The sequence below is a fragment of the Falco punctatus genome (assembly GCF_963210335.1).
Source record: "Falco punctatus genome assembly, chromosome: 12".
Taxonomy (NCBI): Eukaryota; Metazoa; Chordata; class Aves; order Falconiformes; family Falconidae; genus Falco; species Falco punctatus.
Window position 1 is genome coordinate 19,578,082 of NC_137592.1, and position 16,517 is coordinate 19,594,598.

Consider the following 16,517-nt stretch of genomic DNA (forward strand, 5'->3'; position numbering starts at 1 on the left):
TTTTTCTTACCTGCTGAACAACTCTAGTAAGCCAACTAATACCCATTCTTTAGCTAGGAGTTAAAATAGTAAGTCAGTTAATAAAAAAGGCATCTGCTATGGTTTTACCTTAAATAATTTAATTGCTTCGGTTTGCAAGGCTTCTGATGGCAATGTTGTAAGAGGAGAAGATATTCCTTCTTTGCTATGGCAAAGGGTAGGATGTCTCCAAATCTGAGATGCTAAATGGATAAAATATATAGGTTTTGCAATTAATTCAGTTCATAAATACATTCAATAAATAAGTATTAGAAGATTAGAAGATTAAGAAACTAACTTACTGGTATCACCTTCCATATTTAATAATTTGCAAATAAGTTGTTCAAACTCAGATCCAACATTTACACTGGTACTTCCAGCTGCAACTGTGAGATGATAAAGCCACGTGTCCTAAAGCAGAAAAAAACATCAGCTCACTCAATCTGTGTTGGAAGGAACTGCTTCATCAGGATTTTTCTCTTAACCTGAAACACTACCATGCACTCCTGTTGAAACTCAAATGAGTTTCCCCTTGTTTGAATACATGTGTATTCATGGTCTCTGTGTTACAAATATTAAGCAAAGAAGATTGGACAGCGCTCTCTTCAGAAGTTTTTTACTCTCAGAAATCATGGCCAATTATCAGGGCATTCTTCCTTTCCTCTTCAGAAAGCTAACATAAGTGCCTTTTAATCACTGCTAGATCCTGCTGACCTGGAGATAAGGTCAGGAAGCAAAACCAGATCTGTAAGATTACTTGAGAACAACGAAGTAGTAATAATAATAATAATAATAATAATAATAATAATAATAAAGTTGTTAACCATTATTCTCATTTCTCCTTCACTTCATTAGGGCAGTCTTGCCTATTGTTAATCTTATCAATGAAAATGGGTAACAGTATTCTAAAACCTCTCAGGAAGATCTGCTACAGGTCTGTCTACAGGTTAGTGTAATGTGAGCAAAATTCTCCAATTATAACATACTTGATATTCTGCACTATCTCCTTATGTAGGCAACCCTGCTTATTTTTGTCTATTTAAAAAAAAAGATTACCTACAATAGTACTGGTTCACAGACAAAGTCTGATCGATGTTAATGAAGCAGGACCTTCTCCTTGCTTACTATATCAAACTACAAGCTGGATGACTTGCAGGTCCCCTGCCTCCTCCTCTCAAAGAAATATCCATATCACAGCACAATACTCACAGATGTGTTACTGAAACTTTATAAAATTTATTACCTTCTCATGTTTGGATCCTATAAGAAGATAAGTGGGTCCTTGATCTTTGGGGTGGATAACAACAGTGTAATGTGTTGATAATAAACTGCGGCCACTAGCCTCATAATCTTCATCAGAATCACATGATCTATCAACTTCTTCAACCTTTGCCTCAAAAAGCTTGATTTGACCAAGAGGAAACTAAAAGTAAATATCAGAAGTGGTGAGAGAGCAAGTATTTGCTTCAGTGCACAGTGATTTTGTATTTCTTATTCTACAAATAGAAAGAAAAATATGAACTACCATCAAAACCCATTTGTATTTATTAATTTTCACTCCTGCCAAGGAATGTCAGATAAGCCAGCTATTGCAGACAGCAGAAGGAGAATGATATGTGCCAAAGTCTGAAAATGAGATTTTAAAAAATTATTTTCCAGGTCTGCTTCTGCATCTAGTTAGTGCAATAAATGCCTGTTAGGGTGAGAGAAATAATTATTCAGAGTTTCCAGACCTGGTTCCAAGCAAAAATTCCCTGTGTTAAGCCTAGAACTTTAATTATAATCTTTTATTTCAGAGGACAGCAGTGTATTATTGACATACCTATTTCACCCATGCTATAAATTCAAAAGGTACATTTTTTGTGTGGTAGATCATGTCAGTTGGTTTTAATTCTCCAGCCTGATAGACCACAGTACTTGAGTCTTAAGCTGTATATGTAGCTATGATCGTTTTATGAGGAAATACTTTATATAAAAAGCCATTCAAAAGGAACTTTTCAAAGAAGTAACTATTTCATAGTCATTATCAAGAGGAAGCCACAACGAACACAAACACAGCCTGCAATCTTCACAACTGGTGATAGAACTAGCAGAGGACCACAGTCCTTACTGACTATTTTATGCAAAGCTCCCTCCCTTCCAACAGCACCACTGCTCTTTTTCTAGCTGTTCAGACATCAGGACGTTCAAGAGTGTTATTTAATGGTATAGTGAAGAAGCTTTGGCTGCTGTTTCTGTGTTGTTGTCTAGCAATGTTTAGTGATTCAGCAGAAAGAGAGGGAAGTTTTGTTTCTCTTTGGTAGAAAGATAGTCGGGCACTACAGTAACTATCATCTTATTTGTGCCACATTCAAGTGTAAGCCTAAAGTAAGTTGTCTTGAAATACCAACACCAGTGAAAAGCAGATGAGGCTTCTCAATAATACTGTTTACAAATTGAAAATAACATACTGGAGAGTACTGGCAAGTTTGACTCATCTAGGATGGACTTCTTGTATAGTGATTTGATAATGTCAGCTATTAATATATAATAATTTTGAAGAAAACACCACATAGTGGTTGCTCTTTATTCCAGTGCTTTGTATTTTCTGTGGTGCTTCTGAAGCATTCAACTTTTGGAACAAGATAAGATTCTGAGAACCAAGAAATGCCATTTCACATACAAATAGTCAAGACTGATTTATTCACTGTGTTAAGCTATAACACAGTTGTCTGATTCTTTAATTAGAATTCCATTTTGAAAGGAGACCACTTAAATGGACTCTATTATTGTATTAACCACTGCAGATTGTGTAATTTGTTTCAGTACAGGCACATTCAGCTACAGCAAACATGTTTTTAATTAGCAAATTGTTGAACATTAGAAATTAACTAGCTTTGGAAAATTTTTCATACAAATTCTGCTTACAAAAGCTAAGTTCTTATTCTATTACAAGCTAGCAAATTAGTTTCAATTTTGCTTTAAAAGGGCAGTAAAACTTGTTCCAAATGTGAAGGAAATGTTCACAAAAAGCCAGCAGAATTCTTAGATGCTTCTAAAGGGCATGCTAAAACCCCCAAATCTTCAATGTAAAAAATGTGTAAATTCAGATATAGACATTTCTTTGTAGGACAAAATGCAAGTTAATTTTAATGTCCCTGTAAGGTGAGCTAGAGTTTAATGCTCTAGTCATTTGATTCCCCGGCCCTGTATTACTCTTTTTTAGACAGTAATTAAAATAGAATGTTTTGATGGATGGTTACTGCTATCTTACGTAATTCTAGAAATAAGGTTTAGTTGAGTATTTAGAAATGACTAAAAAAAGGGAAGGGTAAGAGAAGGTATAACTAGCTTTATGAAAAAAAACTAGAAATTACTGGCCCCAGTGTGATTATCTGGTTAGATTAGAAGTTACAAATGAGATTTTCTCTATTTTTTTTAACTGGTGGTTATAACGGCTCAGTGGACTGTTACCATTTTGTCAAGCATCAGTCGTCTTTTTGGTAGAGCTAGATAATAAGGATATGAATCAAATACTCATAACCTCAGCAGTATTAACAAGAATTCTTGTAGAAGTTTCCAAAATCTTGTGCCTGACCCACCTCCATTAAAAAGATGTTTCTTGATGACAAAATACAATGCCTTGGAACAAAAGGACAGGTGAAAAGTATAACTAGGAAGTGTCCTTTGTCTTGTTTCTGTAGGTATATATGACTGGAAATATTCAGAGGTGTGGGTAGAGAACTAAACATCAGGCCCAATGTGGAAGACGCAGGTCTTGGCTTTCCTTAGCTCCTTGTGTCCTACATGATATGGGATGTTGGAAGGTTAACTTAAAAGCTGACTGGATCCCCATTCCTTCCTTTTCTTCCTCAAACAGTATTTTCCCTAGGTTTTAGAAATAATTTTCTCATCCCTTTCTTTTGCTGTTCTCCATCTCCATTTCTGTCCACCACACCGGTTGTAGATGGTGAGCTCCTCTTCTGTAATCCTGATGGTGAATGGGAAAAGATCCCCTCCACAGACAGACATCTGCAAAGCAGCAAACTACATCCTGCTAAGCTTTTTTTTTTTGGCCTTTCTTGCAGCCCTGTTGGAGGTACAGTGACATACAAAAGAACAGGATTTGGAAATCAATTGAGGGATACAAAGAACATTTAATTTCTTGGAACTTGCAGTCACTGCCCACTGCAAACACATTGGAAAGGGTCAGCTTCCAGAAGTAAATGACAGCCAGGTCTTTTCTGGTAAGTCTCACGCTGCTCAGAAAGGCAGACCTGAACTGTCAGCAGATCAGTGTCCCTCTTCAGCTAGGGATAAGAAGATGCAGAATATGTATCATGTCCTGCAGGGGAAGGAGACCAATGGGCATGCCCTGCATTACTGTCTGTTAGACAGGAACCTTCCAATTTGATAATCTGTGAAGCCTGAATGTTTGGCAATCAAGATAAAATGGGCATATACTGCCCAGGCCAACTGTACCTTAATCAAGCTGTAACTGTTTAAAGTTTACTTCAGTATGTTATCTTCCATTCACTGAGGAAACAATTAAGGGACCTACCTTGTCTTCTTGATTACGGAAATAATAGAGAATTTTTCCAACCAGGGTACACCAAACTCTTTTGGAATATCCGTGTTTCACCTGAAATTACAGAACATTACGAACAAGCACAGCAAGAGAAATACAGACTACATTTCCCCATCTCTGAAGTTTGGTGATGTTGGGAGTAAATGCCTTGGTTCAAATTTCTTTCCAATTTCTTCCACATCACTAGACAAATAATTAAAACTGCCTAACTCTATTAAGGGCATAAGAAAGCATTTGATGCTTGTCTCAAACCAAAGGCCAATATGAGTTTTCATTTGGCTTTGGATCAGACCTAAATTAGTGGAAGCAAAGGAAATGGAAGAATTAAGAGAGATAAATTCCTTTTATACCTAATTTTATTATCATTAAATAATCTGTCCCGGTGAATAACACAGAAAAAGAGAGCACTCCACTGAAGTAAGGTAGGTCAAATAGCTACTGAAACATAGGCTGAACTAAGATACCACTGAATTGCAAACGGAGAACTGAACACAGGAACTAATGAATTAAAAAGACAGAAAGAAAAATCAAATCAACCAACCAGAAGAAAAATACTGCCCAAAGTAGGCGAGCTGGTAGTCCTCCTGGACTGTTCACATTGTAAAGTACTGGGAAAGCAAATACATGTCTGTTGTGCTTGTGTTTATTTTATTTTGGGGCCATTTTCATCTAGATATTACTCTTAAGATATATGGAATAAAGCAGATTGGGGAAAGAAGAGTATTCTTACCTTTGTAAGCAATCCTTTCATGGTTGGCTTGATTTCAGGCTGTATGAAAAGTGGGCTGGCAGCCTGTATTTTAAGAACATTCTGCAGTACTTTTATCCATTCTTCTAAGATGTTGGGAGAATCAGCAGTCAGGTAGTATGTTCGTTTTTCTGTGGTCAGCTACGTAGTAACAGAAGAGTCTTGAGCATTAGGAACATTATACATTTGACCCCACAGTGTGGGGGCTGAACAATGTAGTTTCAGAACTTTGGGGGGTTCATTTTCCCCAAAGTACTTTTCATTAACAAAACATTCTGTGGCCAGGCAGAGCAGACAGACCTTTTCTAAGGCTTCATCTGAACAGTTTCAGGACAGCAGAACTGAGAAAACTCAATTTGTTTCCTTTCAGACGAACAATTTATCCTAGCCCTAATGGTTGGCCCCAAGATGACTCTACTTCTGTCTCATACGTGACAATCTGACCTTTGCAACAATACAAACAAGACTACATGTAGGACTTTTTAGTTTCTGTAACTGAAATGATTCTTTGATTACGAATGAAGGGCAGTGATTCATTCCAAGTCCACACCTGGACTTCCAGTCCAACAGGACTGGAACAAGGGGTTGGTTTTGGGGATGGATGGAACAAAACCCCACTGAAACACAGATGAGAAAAGCACACACCTGAATTGTTTGTTTTCCATCACCCCTTTCAATATGGCTAGATGCATTTAGCTCAATTTGACCTTGAGGTTTTCGAATGACATCACTCTATAGAAAGAACGGGAAAAGAGTATTTGAAATCTATGAACAAATAGCAATAAATAATTACAGAACTCATTTAAACATTAATCTTGATAAGTAATTCCTAGTTAGACATTGAGTACCTTGTAAACCTCTTGAGGAACTGAGTCCTGAATCATTCTCTAACAGCTCAGACACCAGGACCGCATTTCTTCTCCTTCTAGCAGCATTTGATTCTCACTAAAAACAATCTAACATTAAGTAGCAGGTAAGTTACATGTACTTACTGGAGATTTGTAGTATAGTAATTCACCTCCTTTAAGCACAAACCACCGTCGTTTCCAGGTCTTTACTTTACCGCCCATTTTTAACAGATATCCAGATTTTTCCAAAGGTTCCTGATTTAGAAGTATATATTTATAAAATGTAGTTAGGTACACATATAAAATACCCCTCAGAGATATGTATAAATACATATGCACACACATACTTTAATGACTTAAAAGCATGCTAAAGAATAATTTCAGTATTTGATGAGACTTTCAGTCCAACAAAAATTTTTTTACAATCATCAATTAAGACAAATGCCATGCATGTGGGAGAACTGATTAATATCCCTACTTACAGTTATAGTACATAAAGGAGAGTAAGTGATTTGTCCAGAACCACACAAAAGAATGAAGAATATGATGATTCCTGATTTTATTTTCTAATTATTCATATTAAACAAGGAACAAAATGAATACCATGTAAATATACATCTTCCCCCAACTTCAGGGCCTAACCTATGGACCAGGTAAAGAGCACTGTAATTCAGAGCTCAACACAGCCATACTTTTAGTGTGTACACCTGTAGAAGAGAGTTCACCATTTTGCTCCATGAAGAAAGCTTAAAATACATTATCTTCATCACCAGGCAGTCAATACACTTGTATGTTAAAACACTAACTACTAACACAGGCCATTAAAAAACTCCTGGAGACAGACCAATACCCCATAATGGTTTCTTTGACCTTCCTTGCATGTTGCTCTACTTCTGATTTCTCTGATGCGTAAAGTTTTCCCTGTATGAGGAAAACTATAGAAACATATTACTGCACACAGATTTCTACTGATGCCTTCAGCTCCTTCAGTGGAATGCCTTTCTATGTCCCTGAATATTCAAATATTAATTTTAAGCTGATTTCAGTATTTCACGTGCAATCTGATACCAGATCTGGTTCCAAGAAAGGAAAATCTTAAGTGCTTTGAGTTGTCTTCTGGAGTTGTCTACCTATTTTCAATCATTATATAGAAAGCTCAGAATTATCCTCCACTTCCCTTCAATCATTATAGCCTTACATGGCTAACACACTGTTGGTATATTTTGCTATTTGTACTCATAAGGCATTCTGTGAGTCTCCAAGACAGAGATTTGGTAGCAGCCTTTGAACATAAATATACACACAGCACCACAGGTACACTTCTTCACAGAAATTTCGTACTCACATTTTTGCCATTATCACTAGGTGAGGAAGAGGTCTTAGGAAGTTTCTGCTCTGGCTCTGAATAGTCTGCATCTACTGAATATGCATCCGGAGGAATAGCATAGTCACTTTCTGAGGTCACAGAAGATAGAGACACACCTGTGTTAAATGAAGAGGAACATTTCTTCATTTTTTTTTATCCCATTACAAACAAATGAGATCAGAATATTCATGCAGAAAGAATATCTGAACAGGATCTGCAGGCAAACACAAGTATGAGCATAAATGCAGCAGGAACCAAGCTTTTTTTTAAGTATCAGCTTATCAAACTATTAGCAGAGTGCTAATACCCAAATCCCATTTTCTTCAGAATTAAACCGAGTTTAAGTCACTTGTGAATGAAATTAATAGATGTCTTCTACGTATTATCACCTTCTGGTATATTACAACAGCTTTTTTAAGGAAGGAGTTAGTGACATGCATCATATTCATTCTCTAGAAAACGAGTACAGGATCTTTAATTAAACTAAGCAACTCTCCCCTTCCCCTCTCATTCACTCTAGTCTGTATTTCTCATTGAACTGCTTGTGTACTAAGAAGCGAGGCCCAAGATCTGCCATATGTTGAAGCTGTAGGTGACTGTCTGTATTTTGCAATTAGTATGAATTTTTATACTGAGGTTTTCTAAAAATCTGAATTCCAGATTCAGGATTTTTTTTAGTGTTTATTAGCTTTAATCCCCCTTACCAAAAAAATGTACCCTGTATTCAACTGTAGTGAATCATCAATTAAAATTCAAACTCCTCCCTTATTCATCACAGAAATAATTATTTTCAAATATGTGAACACATCCTTCTGTAAGAACTGGTGTTCTACTCTGAAAGGTTTGAAAAGATTGAAAGAAAGATGCCTTATTTCCTTTGTTTCATTAATTTCCAAACTCGTTTCCCAATTTTATTTTGAAAAAAAAGCTTTTCTCATTTATTGCTTTGGTAACCCACCTGGGCTTTCAGAGTGGGTTTTTCTCTTCTTGTGTAGGACCCTGAATAACAAATAATGCCGCAAGCTAATTATGCACCTAGGGAAATTTGTGACTGCCCAGATTTTTAAACAACATGATCTCAACAAAGATATGTACATATGTGTTTTGTGGTTAAGAAAGGTTTCCATTCATAAAACAATGCAAGGACTACTTTATGAGAAAAAAGCACAAACAAAAGGAATGGTTCCATTTTACAGACATGGATATAAATCGTAGGTGAAACCAGCTACTAAATTAGCTAATCTACCTTTCCTGTTGTGCAAGCATGTAACATGAGATTTGTCTGCAGCCATTGCACTGGTTTTTGCTCAGCAAAATGCAGCTGCTGGGAAGCAGGAACTATGGGTCCTTTCCACACTAATGTAGCAACTGTACATCACTCGCAACAGGACACAAAGCCATGTGGGGCTGGCAATGGAAAACTATGGCTCTATCCAGCTGCTCAAGGGTGACTGAGTGGAGCTTCTGCTAACTGGGATTTTAACATACATAACAAAGAGTACTGAATAATGCTATTTTGCTTTTCTAAAGCAATGTATAATGAAAGATCTTAACCCTTGGCCTCAATGGGATCTTAGATTTTAGTCTCCCTTGGTTTACCCAGTGAAGAAATACTCACAGGGATGTAATACTGATACTGTCACTCCATAAGGAAACATTGTAACTTTTAGTGTTAAGAAGCATATTATTTTCATTCTGCAGATGGAAGACACACAATTGCCTACAGCTGTGAGATTTGTCTTCCACAAAAGACAGAACATTACTATGTTCAAGTGTTCTAATTAAATCTTTGCACAGGACCTTGAGACAATCACTGTAAAACTGAATGATGTCCTTTACTCCATGACATGACAGAATCAAATACTCTCTTGAGGGAACTTTTCCACCTGCTTTCTAATCACATGCACCTGCTACTGTGTTTTATAAACTTGAATATATGTGGTTTTTTTTTTTTCTTATGACAATTACTTTTTTCTACTTTTTACATACCTACAGTTAAAGGTCATAGGAAGTCCTTGGCATGACAGAGTACAGATAGATTGGAGCTTCTTGCTTTAAATGCACAAGTCACTTTTCCCTCCTGACAACAGCCAGCTACTAGATGAATGCCTTAAAAAGACATCTATAATAACAGCAATAAAAAGAAAGCCATGTGTAACAGTCCTTTCTCCTGCTTGAATAATAGATCTAGGCTTTGGTAGCTAACATAAAAGCCTAGATTAAGATGTCCATGCTGTTTAAGGAAGAAATCCATTTCTAAGAAGATCGTGTAAACTGCGTAGCTGTCCAAACTTCCCAGAAGTTACTTGTTCTTAGGGTTTTTGCCTACCTCGTTTCATAGCCCGAGGACTACCCGGACCACTTCTGCTTCGAGAATCAGACTCAGAAGTCCTTGAGCTGGAGCAAGAGCTGTCTTCTTCCTCAGATCCTGACAACTCATCTATAAATGGGCTGTTGCTTATTTGAGTTGCTTTCTGCAGAAATTAACACATTCTTTGATACCTTGCATAAAGGGTATCAGTCATTTCCTTCATGCTGTGGCAGAGCTCTGCTGGCTTCATAACATTCAAAGCTGTTCTTGCTTGGGTTGTGAGTTTTGGCACACAAATATTAACATAAAATTGGATTCCTTCTGCCCTCTGTATACTCAACCATGCCCACACTTGAAAACAGAAACCTGAGCTAGCTCAAGGCATAGGTCTTTCCAAATCGCAAAAGGCTGCCAGAAGACAAACAACATTGTGTTTAGTTCCTGCTGGCTATCTGACTATGAACAGCTTTGCCACTAACACAAAAACATTTCTGCATATACACACACTTTTAATTATGGCACTGAACAACATGTGGATCTGTTTAATAATTAACAAGCCTTTGGAAAAAATCAGCAAGGAACCTAAGAAGAACTGACCTAGGCTACTAACATTTTATAAGCAGCAATAATTTTTTTCCAGCTATTTGACATTTCCATTACTTCTGGGGTTCTATGATCTCTAAACATCATCTTAGGACGTATTTGGCATGGTAGCATCAAATGTGCAACAGTACGTTCCTGGATGTGAAGCCTAATGGTGTTTAAAGATTTCCTTTAACCAGTAATACAGTTACCCCTTTCAAAGTGGTGTAGACAGGAGTGGTCATGTTCTTATATATCAGAGATGTATATAATCCGGATACGGAGTATGAAGTTAGTGAAACAGCACCTAAAAAAGCAACATATTTTATAAATTACCTTCCTAATTATGCCTCAATTAACCAAATTCAAACATAATTTGTTTCATTGTATAGCTGCTATAAAAAACTAACTCCAGAACTGTTTTGGATGTGAGATTTATAGCTTTTTGAAATTTACAATGGTTTTAAGGAGTATAAATAAATTGTAGTCATGACCACTACCACTTTCTAAATTGGATGTATAATCTACCTTGGTACTTGGTATAGAATCTTCAAAATGAATTGCAAAGAAAACTGGCGTGAATAAAGTACAAATTCAGCACAAAGTCATAAAGCAATGTAACAGAAGACAATGGAAAGATAACCAATGATCTTCTAGGTTTTAAACAGCAGGTAACTGAATCTTCATAAATATATCTGAGAGGAACAAGGACATTTCGTCCTTGCTCACAAATCACCGTAAGAAGATAATTTTTGTGGATGAAACAATGAACAGCTAAAGCACTTACTTTTGTTAAGAGAGTCCGTGGTGAAAGCTTCAGACATCCTTAAACCAGATTTGGCTACAGCATAAATTCTGCTTTCCTATACAAGCAGAATGGATTTGATGGTAGATAATTAAAACACAGCAATTTCAGTTATCTCCCCATAGCCTCCTAGTCTTTGTGTTCGTGGAACAATATGATAAAATGGTTTATAAAATGGCATCATCAATAGCAGCTGAAAAATGCATCCTTGTTTTATATGCCATACCCATCATATCCATGACCAGTCTGAACCTTTTTCTCACACAATGGTTGCCCTGTAGGCAACATTTTTAAAAGCTATTATCAGGGGCCAAAGAAGGTATTTTTTAATGGAAGACTGTATGTTAAGAACAGAGAAATGCCATTAGGAGGCAACTTTTTAACTGTTTTCTGTTAAAAGGCCACCATAAGAAAATCTATAGTGAAAAAATATGCACTAAAATACATACAGAGAGAAGGTGTTACATTAATGCATTATTCATCTCTGAATCATTAATAAATCTCGTGACTTTGGAACTGAAGAATCAGTCTTGACACAGTTAATTTTGGATTTTGTGTAAGACATATTAATATCTATTTTAATTCCCTGGTTGATGGGTTTAAAATTTTACTTGGAAATGTGATCAGTAACTTCTGTAATCTGTAGTTGTCTTCTATTGACTTCATTGCCTAGACTGTGAGTGGTACGATGATTATAGCAAAGGCATTGACACTAGCCCTCTTAAGCTCTGTTGGTGTTAAGATAAATAAAAAAATGCATTTTCACAAGCATTACCTCCTTTGATACACTCAAAAGGATATATGTAACTTAGATGTGACATGAAAAATATTGGTCTTATCTACAAAAGTAGTGACAATGTTTTTAAGTGGCAGAAATACTCTGCTTCAAATCAAACTTGCTTCGGAGTGTGCTGTCTTAGTTCCAATTAAAGTAACACCCTGTCATCAAACAGAAAATAAGAAAGGTAGAGGCAACAAATATCATAGAAGAGAGGCATGAAAATGAGTTAGTTTCACCAAACAGAAAAATATCTATAATTACCCAAGAAGGAAATCGATGTAATGGAGGGGTTGGAGGTTTGTTGCTAGCACCCTTCTTTGTCATATCACAGGGTTCTTGGGCTTCAGCATTTTGTGCTTCAGTGCAGTCATAGGTAAACACTCCTTCATCACAGCCAATCTCCATTTTCTCTAAGATATCTGTATCTTCTCCATCCACCAGATCAATGTCTGTTTCCTGAGGTCTCCACGGACGTATCATGCTTATGGCATTTCTATTTTTACCAAACATTCTGTCAGAACTCAGCTGGGGCTGGCTTAGATGTTTCTTTGCTAATGCTGAATTTATATTAAACACATTAGGAGTCCGTAGCTTTGGTGGTGGCAAATTTGAGGGAGAATCTGATTGTGTTGTGCATTGGGAACCAGCAGAAGTTGCTAGAATTTGATGTTTGGGTGTCAGAGCAGGTGTTAAAATTGGACTTGGGGTATTTGCCTCACTGGATGAGGATGAATAATCTAGCCTCTGAGACTGAAATTTCTTATTCAGTTCATCTGAAGAACTGTCTTGGTCTTTCTTTTTACTTGTGAAGTCAGAGTTGCACTTTCCACCTGGATTGTTCTGACCTTTTCTTTGGGACCCTTGCTGCCAGGAGTATAACTTCTTGTGCTGAGCCCTCTGAACACCGAAAGTCTCTTCTTCAAATAAAGAACTACTGTCATCAGATGCTGTCAAATACATTTCACTTCCCACTCTACCGTACCTTGCATTCTCTTCAGATGTGTGGCTTGAAAGAGTCGATGCACACCTGGATTTCAGTCCTTTAGTGTCTCCTCCATCCTCGTCTGAGCTCCAGTCACTCCCGGTAGTGCAGGAGTTCTTTGACATGTCGCTGTCTATATCTTTGGATGAACCGCTAGTTCGCACATTTTTGTTCTGCTCTGATCCAGAGGAACTTTGTTGCAATGACTTCTGACCTTTACTGGTCTGGTGTGCAGGAACTGCAAAGGTAGTTTCCAGGATATCCTTCTCTAGAGGAGAAATACAATGAACATGACAATATTACTTTAGCAAACCTGACTGCTAAAGGATTTTGTCATCATGTCTGCAAATGTGTAAGCACATTTAAGTTTTTCACTGTTGTAAATAATAAAACTTAAGAAAAATACTGTAATTTATGAATGCAACTGAAGTTACAATGATGTTTGCCAAACAATGGTAACAGACATCACTCCAGGTTTTAGCCCAACTAAAAATGGCAGTAAATGTAAAGAAAAGCAGAGTGGAGCCATATCTGAAAGTAAACCACATATGTATGAAGACAAACAAACAAACCATCAAAAAAACCCAAAGATGTAAGAGGGCATATAAATTTAGCTGCTTTATTAAATCTAAGGAAAATTAAAGTTTAATAACAGATCGTCAGAAAGTATTTACATTAACAAATTAAATATTCTGAGCATTTCTACAGTGATTATACACAGAAATTTCTTCTGTAAGCTATTATTGTATTCCTAGTGGTGAATGCTTAAGATATACAAGACAGGCTCATGAAAAATACCTAGGAAATGCTGTATTAAAAACAACTTTGCTTCTGCTGTTCCCTTTTACCTGGTTTTGCAAAAGAGCCTATGTGCTCCCCTCAAGTAAAAACAGATCCAAGAACTAGGGCTTTTCTACACAGACACTTGGTAAAGTTGATGTTTAATAGCTGTATGAAGTGGATTGGATAAGCCAAAGATTTTAATTTACTCCATGTAATGATATCACAAAAGTTGATCTGCTTCTGTCTAGGCAAGCCTAAGGGTCTGTTTCTTATCCTTTCCCTTGAAAAAGGATTCTCATTTCAATTCCCTCATCTATAAAAACAGAAATAATAATACATACCCACCTTTATAATGAACTTGGTGTAATACAAATATACAAAATATTAATAGGACCTATTTCAGTTTCTGATTTTCTACAGACCTCAACTTGCAATTTTGGGTACCATGACTAACTGTGGTGAAAACGCTGAGGTCATGAACAGTACTGTGGGACTCAAATGAAGGACCAGAGCAAGTCTCCTTCCTGAGCTTTTCATTGCTTAAGGGAAGTAGCAAACTGCAATGGACTTGCTTATGCTTATAAGAGCCTAACAGCATGACAGGCCCATCTGCTGGCACTACAAGACTTCAAGGCTTGATCAATGACCTGATCGAGGAGCATTCTCCTTCTTCAGATAGGAAAAGATGTGAAAACATGCCTATGACTCTCTTCTGTTTTTTCTGACCCTGATTATACTAATGAAAGGTTACTGAGTTGATCTTGTTGAGTTAGGGCATAAAAGTAACACTGGGACACCAGTGATAGCATAGATAAAACACAGAAACTGGACTCAGGTGAGACTACACAGGCATAAAAACGTAACAGCCTTCCCTGAGGCCATAAACTCTTTACGCTACTGTGGAGCAAACCTGGGCCACAACAAATTGTTTCCTTTGCAGCCAAAGCACCCATCAGCCGCTGCATGCTGCCAGACAGTGTATTAGCGGTATTATGGAGACTACTGCTCAACAGGTTTTGCTCCTAGTAACAGAGATGAGCATTACAGAGGGAGAGAGTCCTGCTATGTACTTTGAAAACAGCTGGTTCGGATACACTGACATAGTTGCCGATCTTAGTTTTCAACCTGTGTCAGAATAAAATGGCAATATTGGTGACTAAGTACCTGGCATGTTTTTCCCTTCAGTGTAGTCTGACACTTTAGATGAAGACTTGCTTATTTCTTCAAACTTAGGAGATGGTTGAGGACTTCTTGCTCGATTTGAAAAGCATCCAAAAGTCAAACTGCTTAGTCGCTGACACTCCCCAGGCTTTTGTGTTGAAGTAGCAGACTTCTTACCCGTAGCTTCTGAAGAACAGTAATTCAGAAATACTGTGTTAAAAAGATACAGCACATTACCTTACTGGTCTCTAGTATCTCTCTTTCTCTCCCTCTGCAGTGTAAACTTGTTTTTTAAGACAACTAAAATCTAGCAAAAAGATAATTAAAAAATCATTATAGGAGTAAAAATCTATCTGGTATCTCCCCATATCAAAATAAACCCAGAGCTACACTTCTGGTTCTTAAAGATTGATTATTATTTTTTTTAGTATAGAAACAAAACCCGTAATCTCTTTTAACAATTTAACAGCAGTAAGATACAAAACATGTACTTAAGACAGAATGAAAACCTAGTGGAAATACCAGATTTTATTCTGCTGTGACTGAAGCAAAATCTTATGGATTGGTCTAGGATATATAATGGGAAAGACTGTAGAACAATAGTATTAAAATATGTAGTGGACTTCCCTTCAGATAAAAATATTAAGAGAATCTGTAATAGGTGCTACAGCAAACATAAAGAAGTTACCAGGCTTAGAAGGGTATATATGGAGGACTTCAAGAGAAGACGAAAGCATAAAATGATTAAGTGCTTCCAGAAAATGACATCTGTCCTTAGGGACAGCTATTCTGCCAGAAACTGATATGAAACAATGCTGTTCATCCCTGTTTATAAGAAATTCTGTGGCAAATCAAGGAAGAAAAGGCCCTTATCCATACCTGTAAACTGTTTTAACAGTACCGCATGATCATAATTTTTAGCCTGTTACCAGCACGGACACTGCAAATAGTAATAAATTTCTTAATATTTTTAAGCATATCAGTAAATGTGTGTTGAAAACCAGCTGACAAATGCTTAAGTGTCTCAAAAAGCCTTTGAATAGATCTCTCAGAATAGGATGACTAAAGCTGTTAAGTGCCAAAGTATATCGAATTGCTACTGAGCAAAAAACAGCAAAGAAACAAACAATGCAGTTCCCTCATTAACAGAGAGGTACATCTTAGTTTAAAAGCTATTTATATTTTTCACATATTATGCGTATTACATGTGTACATACAGATATATACACATTTCTAAATGTCTGTGTAAGTATATATATACATGAGAGAGATTATGAAGAAATGAGGGCAAGGTAGCATACTAACTTCAGACGATAGTACATTGTCAGGTCAACTATGTATGGAGAGGGTTGTGGGAACCTTCAGAAAGACTTAAGAAAGTTGATGAGCAGGCACACGGTGGCAAGTAAAATGCAACTTTGATTAATGCAAAATAATGCTCTTTAGAAGGAATATTCCTCTTTCCCATATTTACATTTTATGAATTTTAAATTAACTATCTCTACTTGGAGAGGAACTTGGTGGTACTGTGGCTGAATTGACATTTTGGATTATTGTAGTCAATG

General features: G+C 36.8%; 1 protein-coding gene across 3 annotated transcripts in view; it reads right to left on the bottom strand.

The window, feature by feature from the left end:
* The window catches only part of PLEKHH2 (pleckstrin homology, MyTH4 and FERM domain containing H2), a 57,596-nt gene that overhangs the window by 16,400 nt on the left and 24,679 nt on the right, over nucleotides 1-16,517 (bottom strand). For all 3 annotated transcript variants that reach the window (XM_080408578.1, XM_080408580.1, XM_080408579.1), the window contains 13 exons: nucleotides 14,956-15,138; nucleotides 12,288-13,276; nucleotides 11,228-11,303; nucleotides 10,653-10,747; nucleotides 9,877-10,021; nucleotides 7,527-7,663; nucleotides 6,326-6,436; nucleotides 5,979-6,065; nucleotides 5,316-5,474; nucleotides 4,559-4,639; nucleotides 1,262-1,441; nucleotides 321-429; nucleotides 109-221 (listed from right to left, as the gene is read on the bottom strand). In XM_080408578.1, the coding sequence (XP_080264704.1) occupies nucleotides 109-221; nucleotides 321-429; nucleotides 1,262-1,441; nucleotides 4,559-4,639; nucleotides 5,316-5,474; nucleotides 5,979-6,065; nucleotides 6,326-6,436; nucleotides 7,527-7,663; nucleotides 9,877-10,021; nucleotides 10,653-10,747; nucleotides 11,228-11,303; nucleotides 12,288-13,276; nucleotides 14,956-15,138 (2,465 nt within the window). The remainder of the gene's footprint in view (nucleotides 1-108; nucleotides 222-320; nucleotides 430-1,261; nucleotides 1,442-4,558; nucleotides 4,640-5,315; nucleotides 5,475-5,978; nucleotides 6,066-6,325; nucleotides 6,437-7,526; nucleotides 7,664-9,876; nucleotides 10,022-10,652; nucleotides 10,748-11,227; nucleotides 11,304-12,287; nucleotides 13,277-14,955; nucleotides 15,139-16,517) is intronic.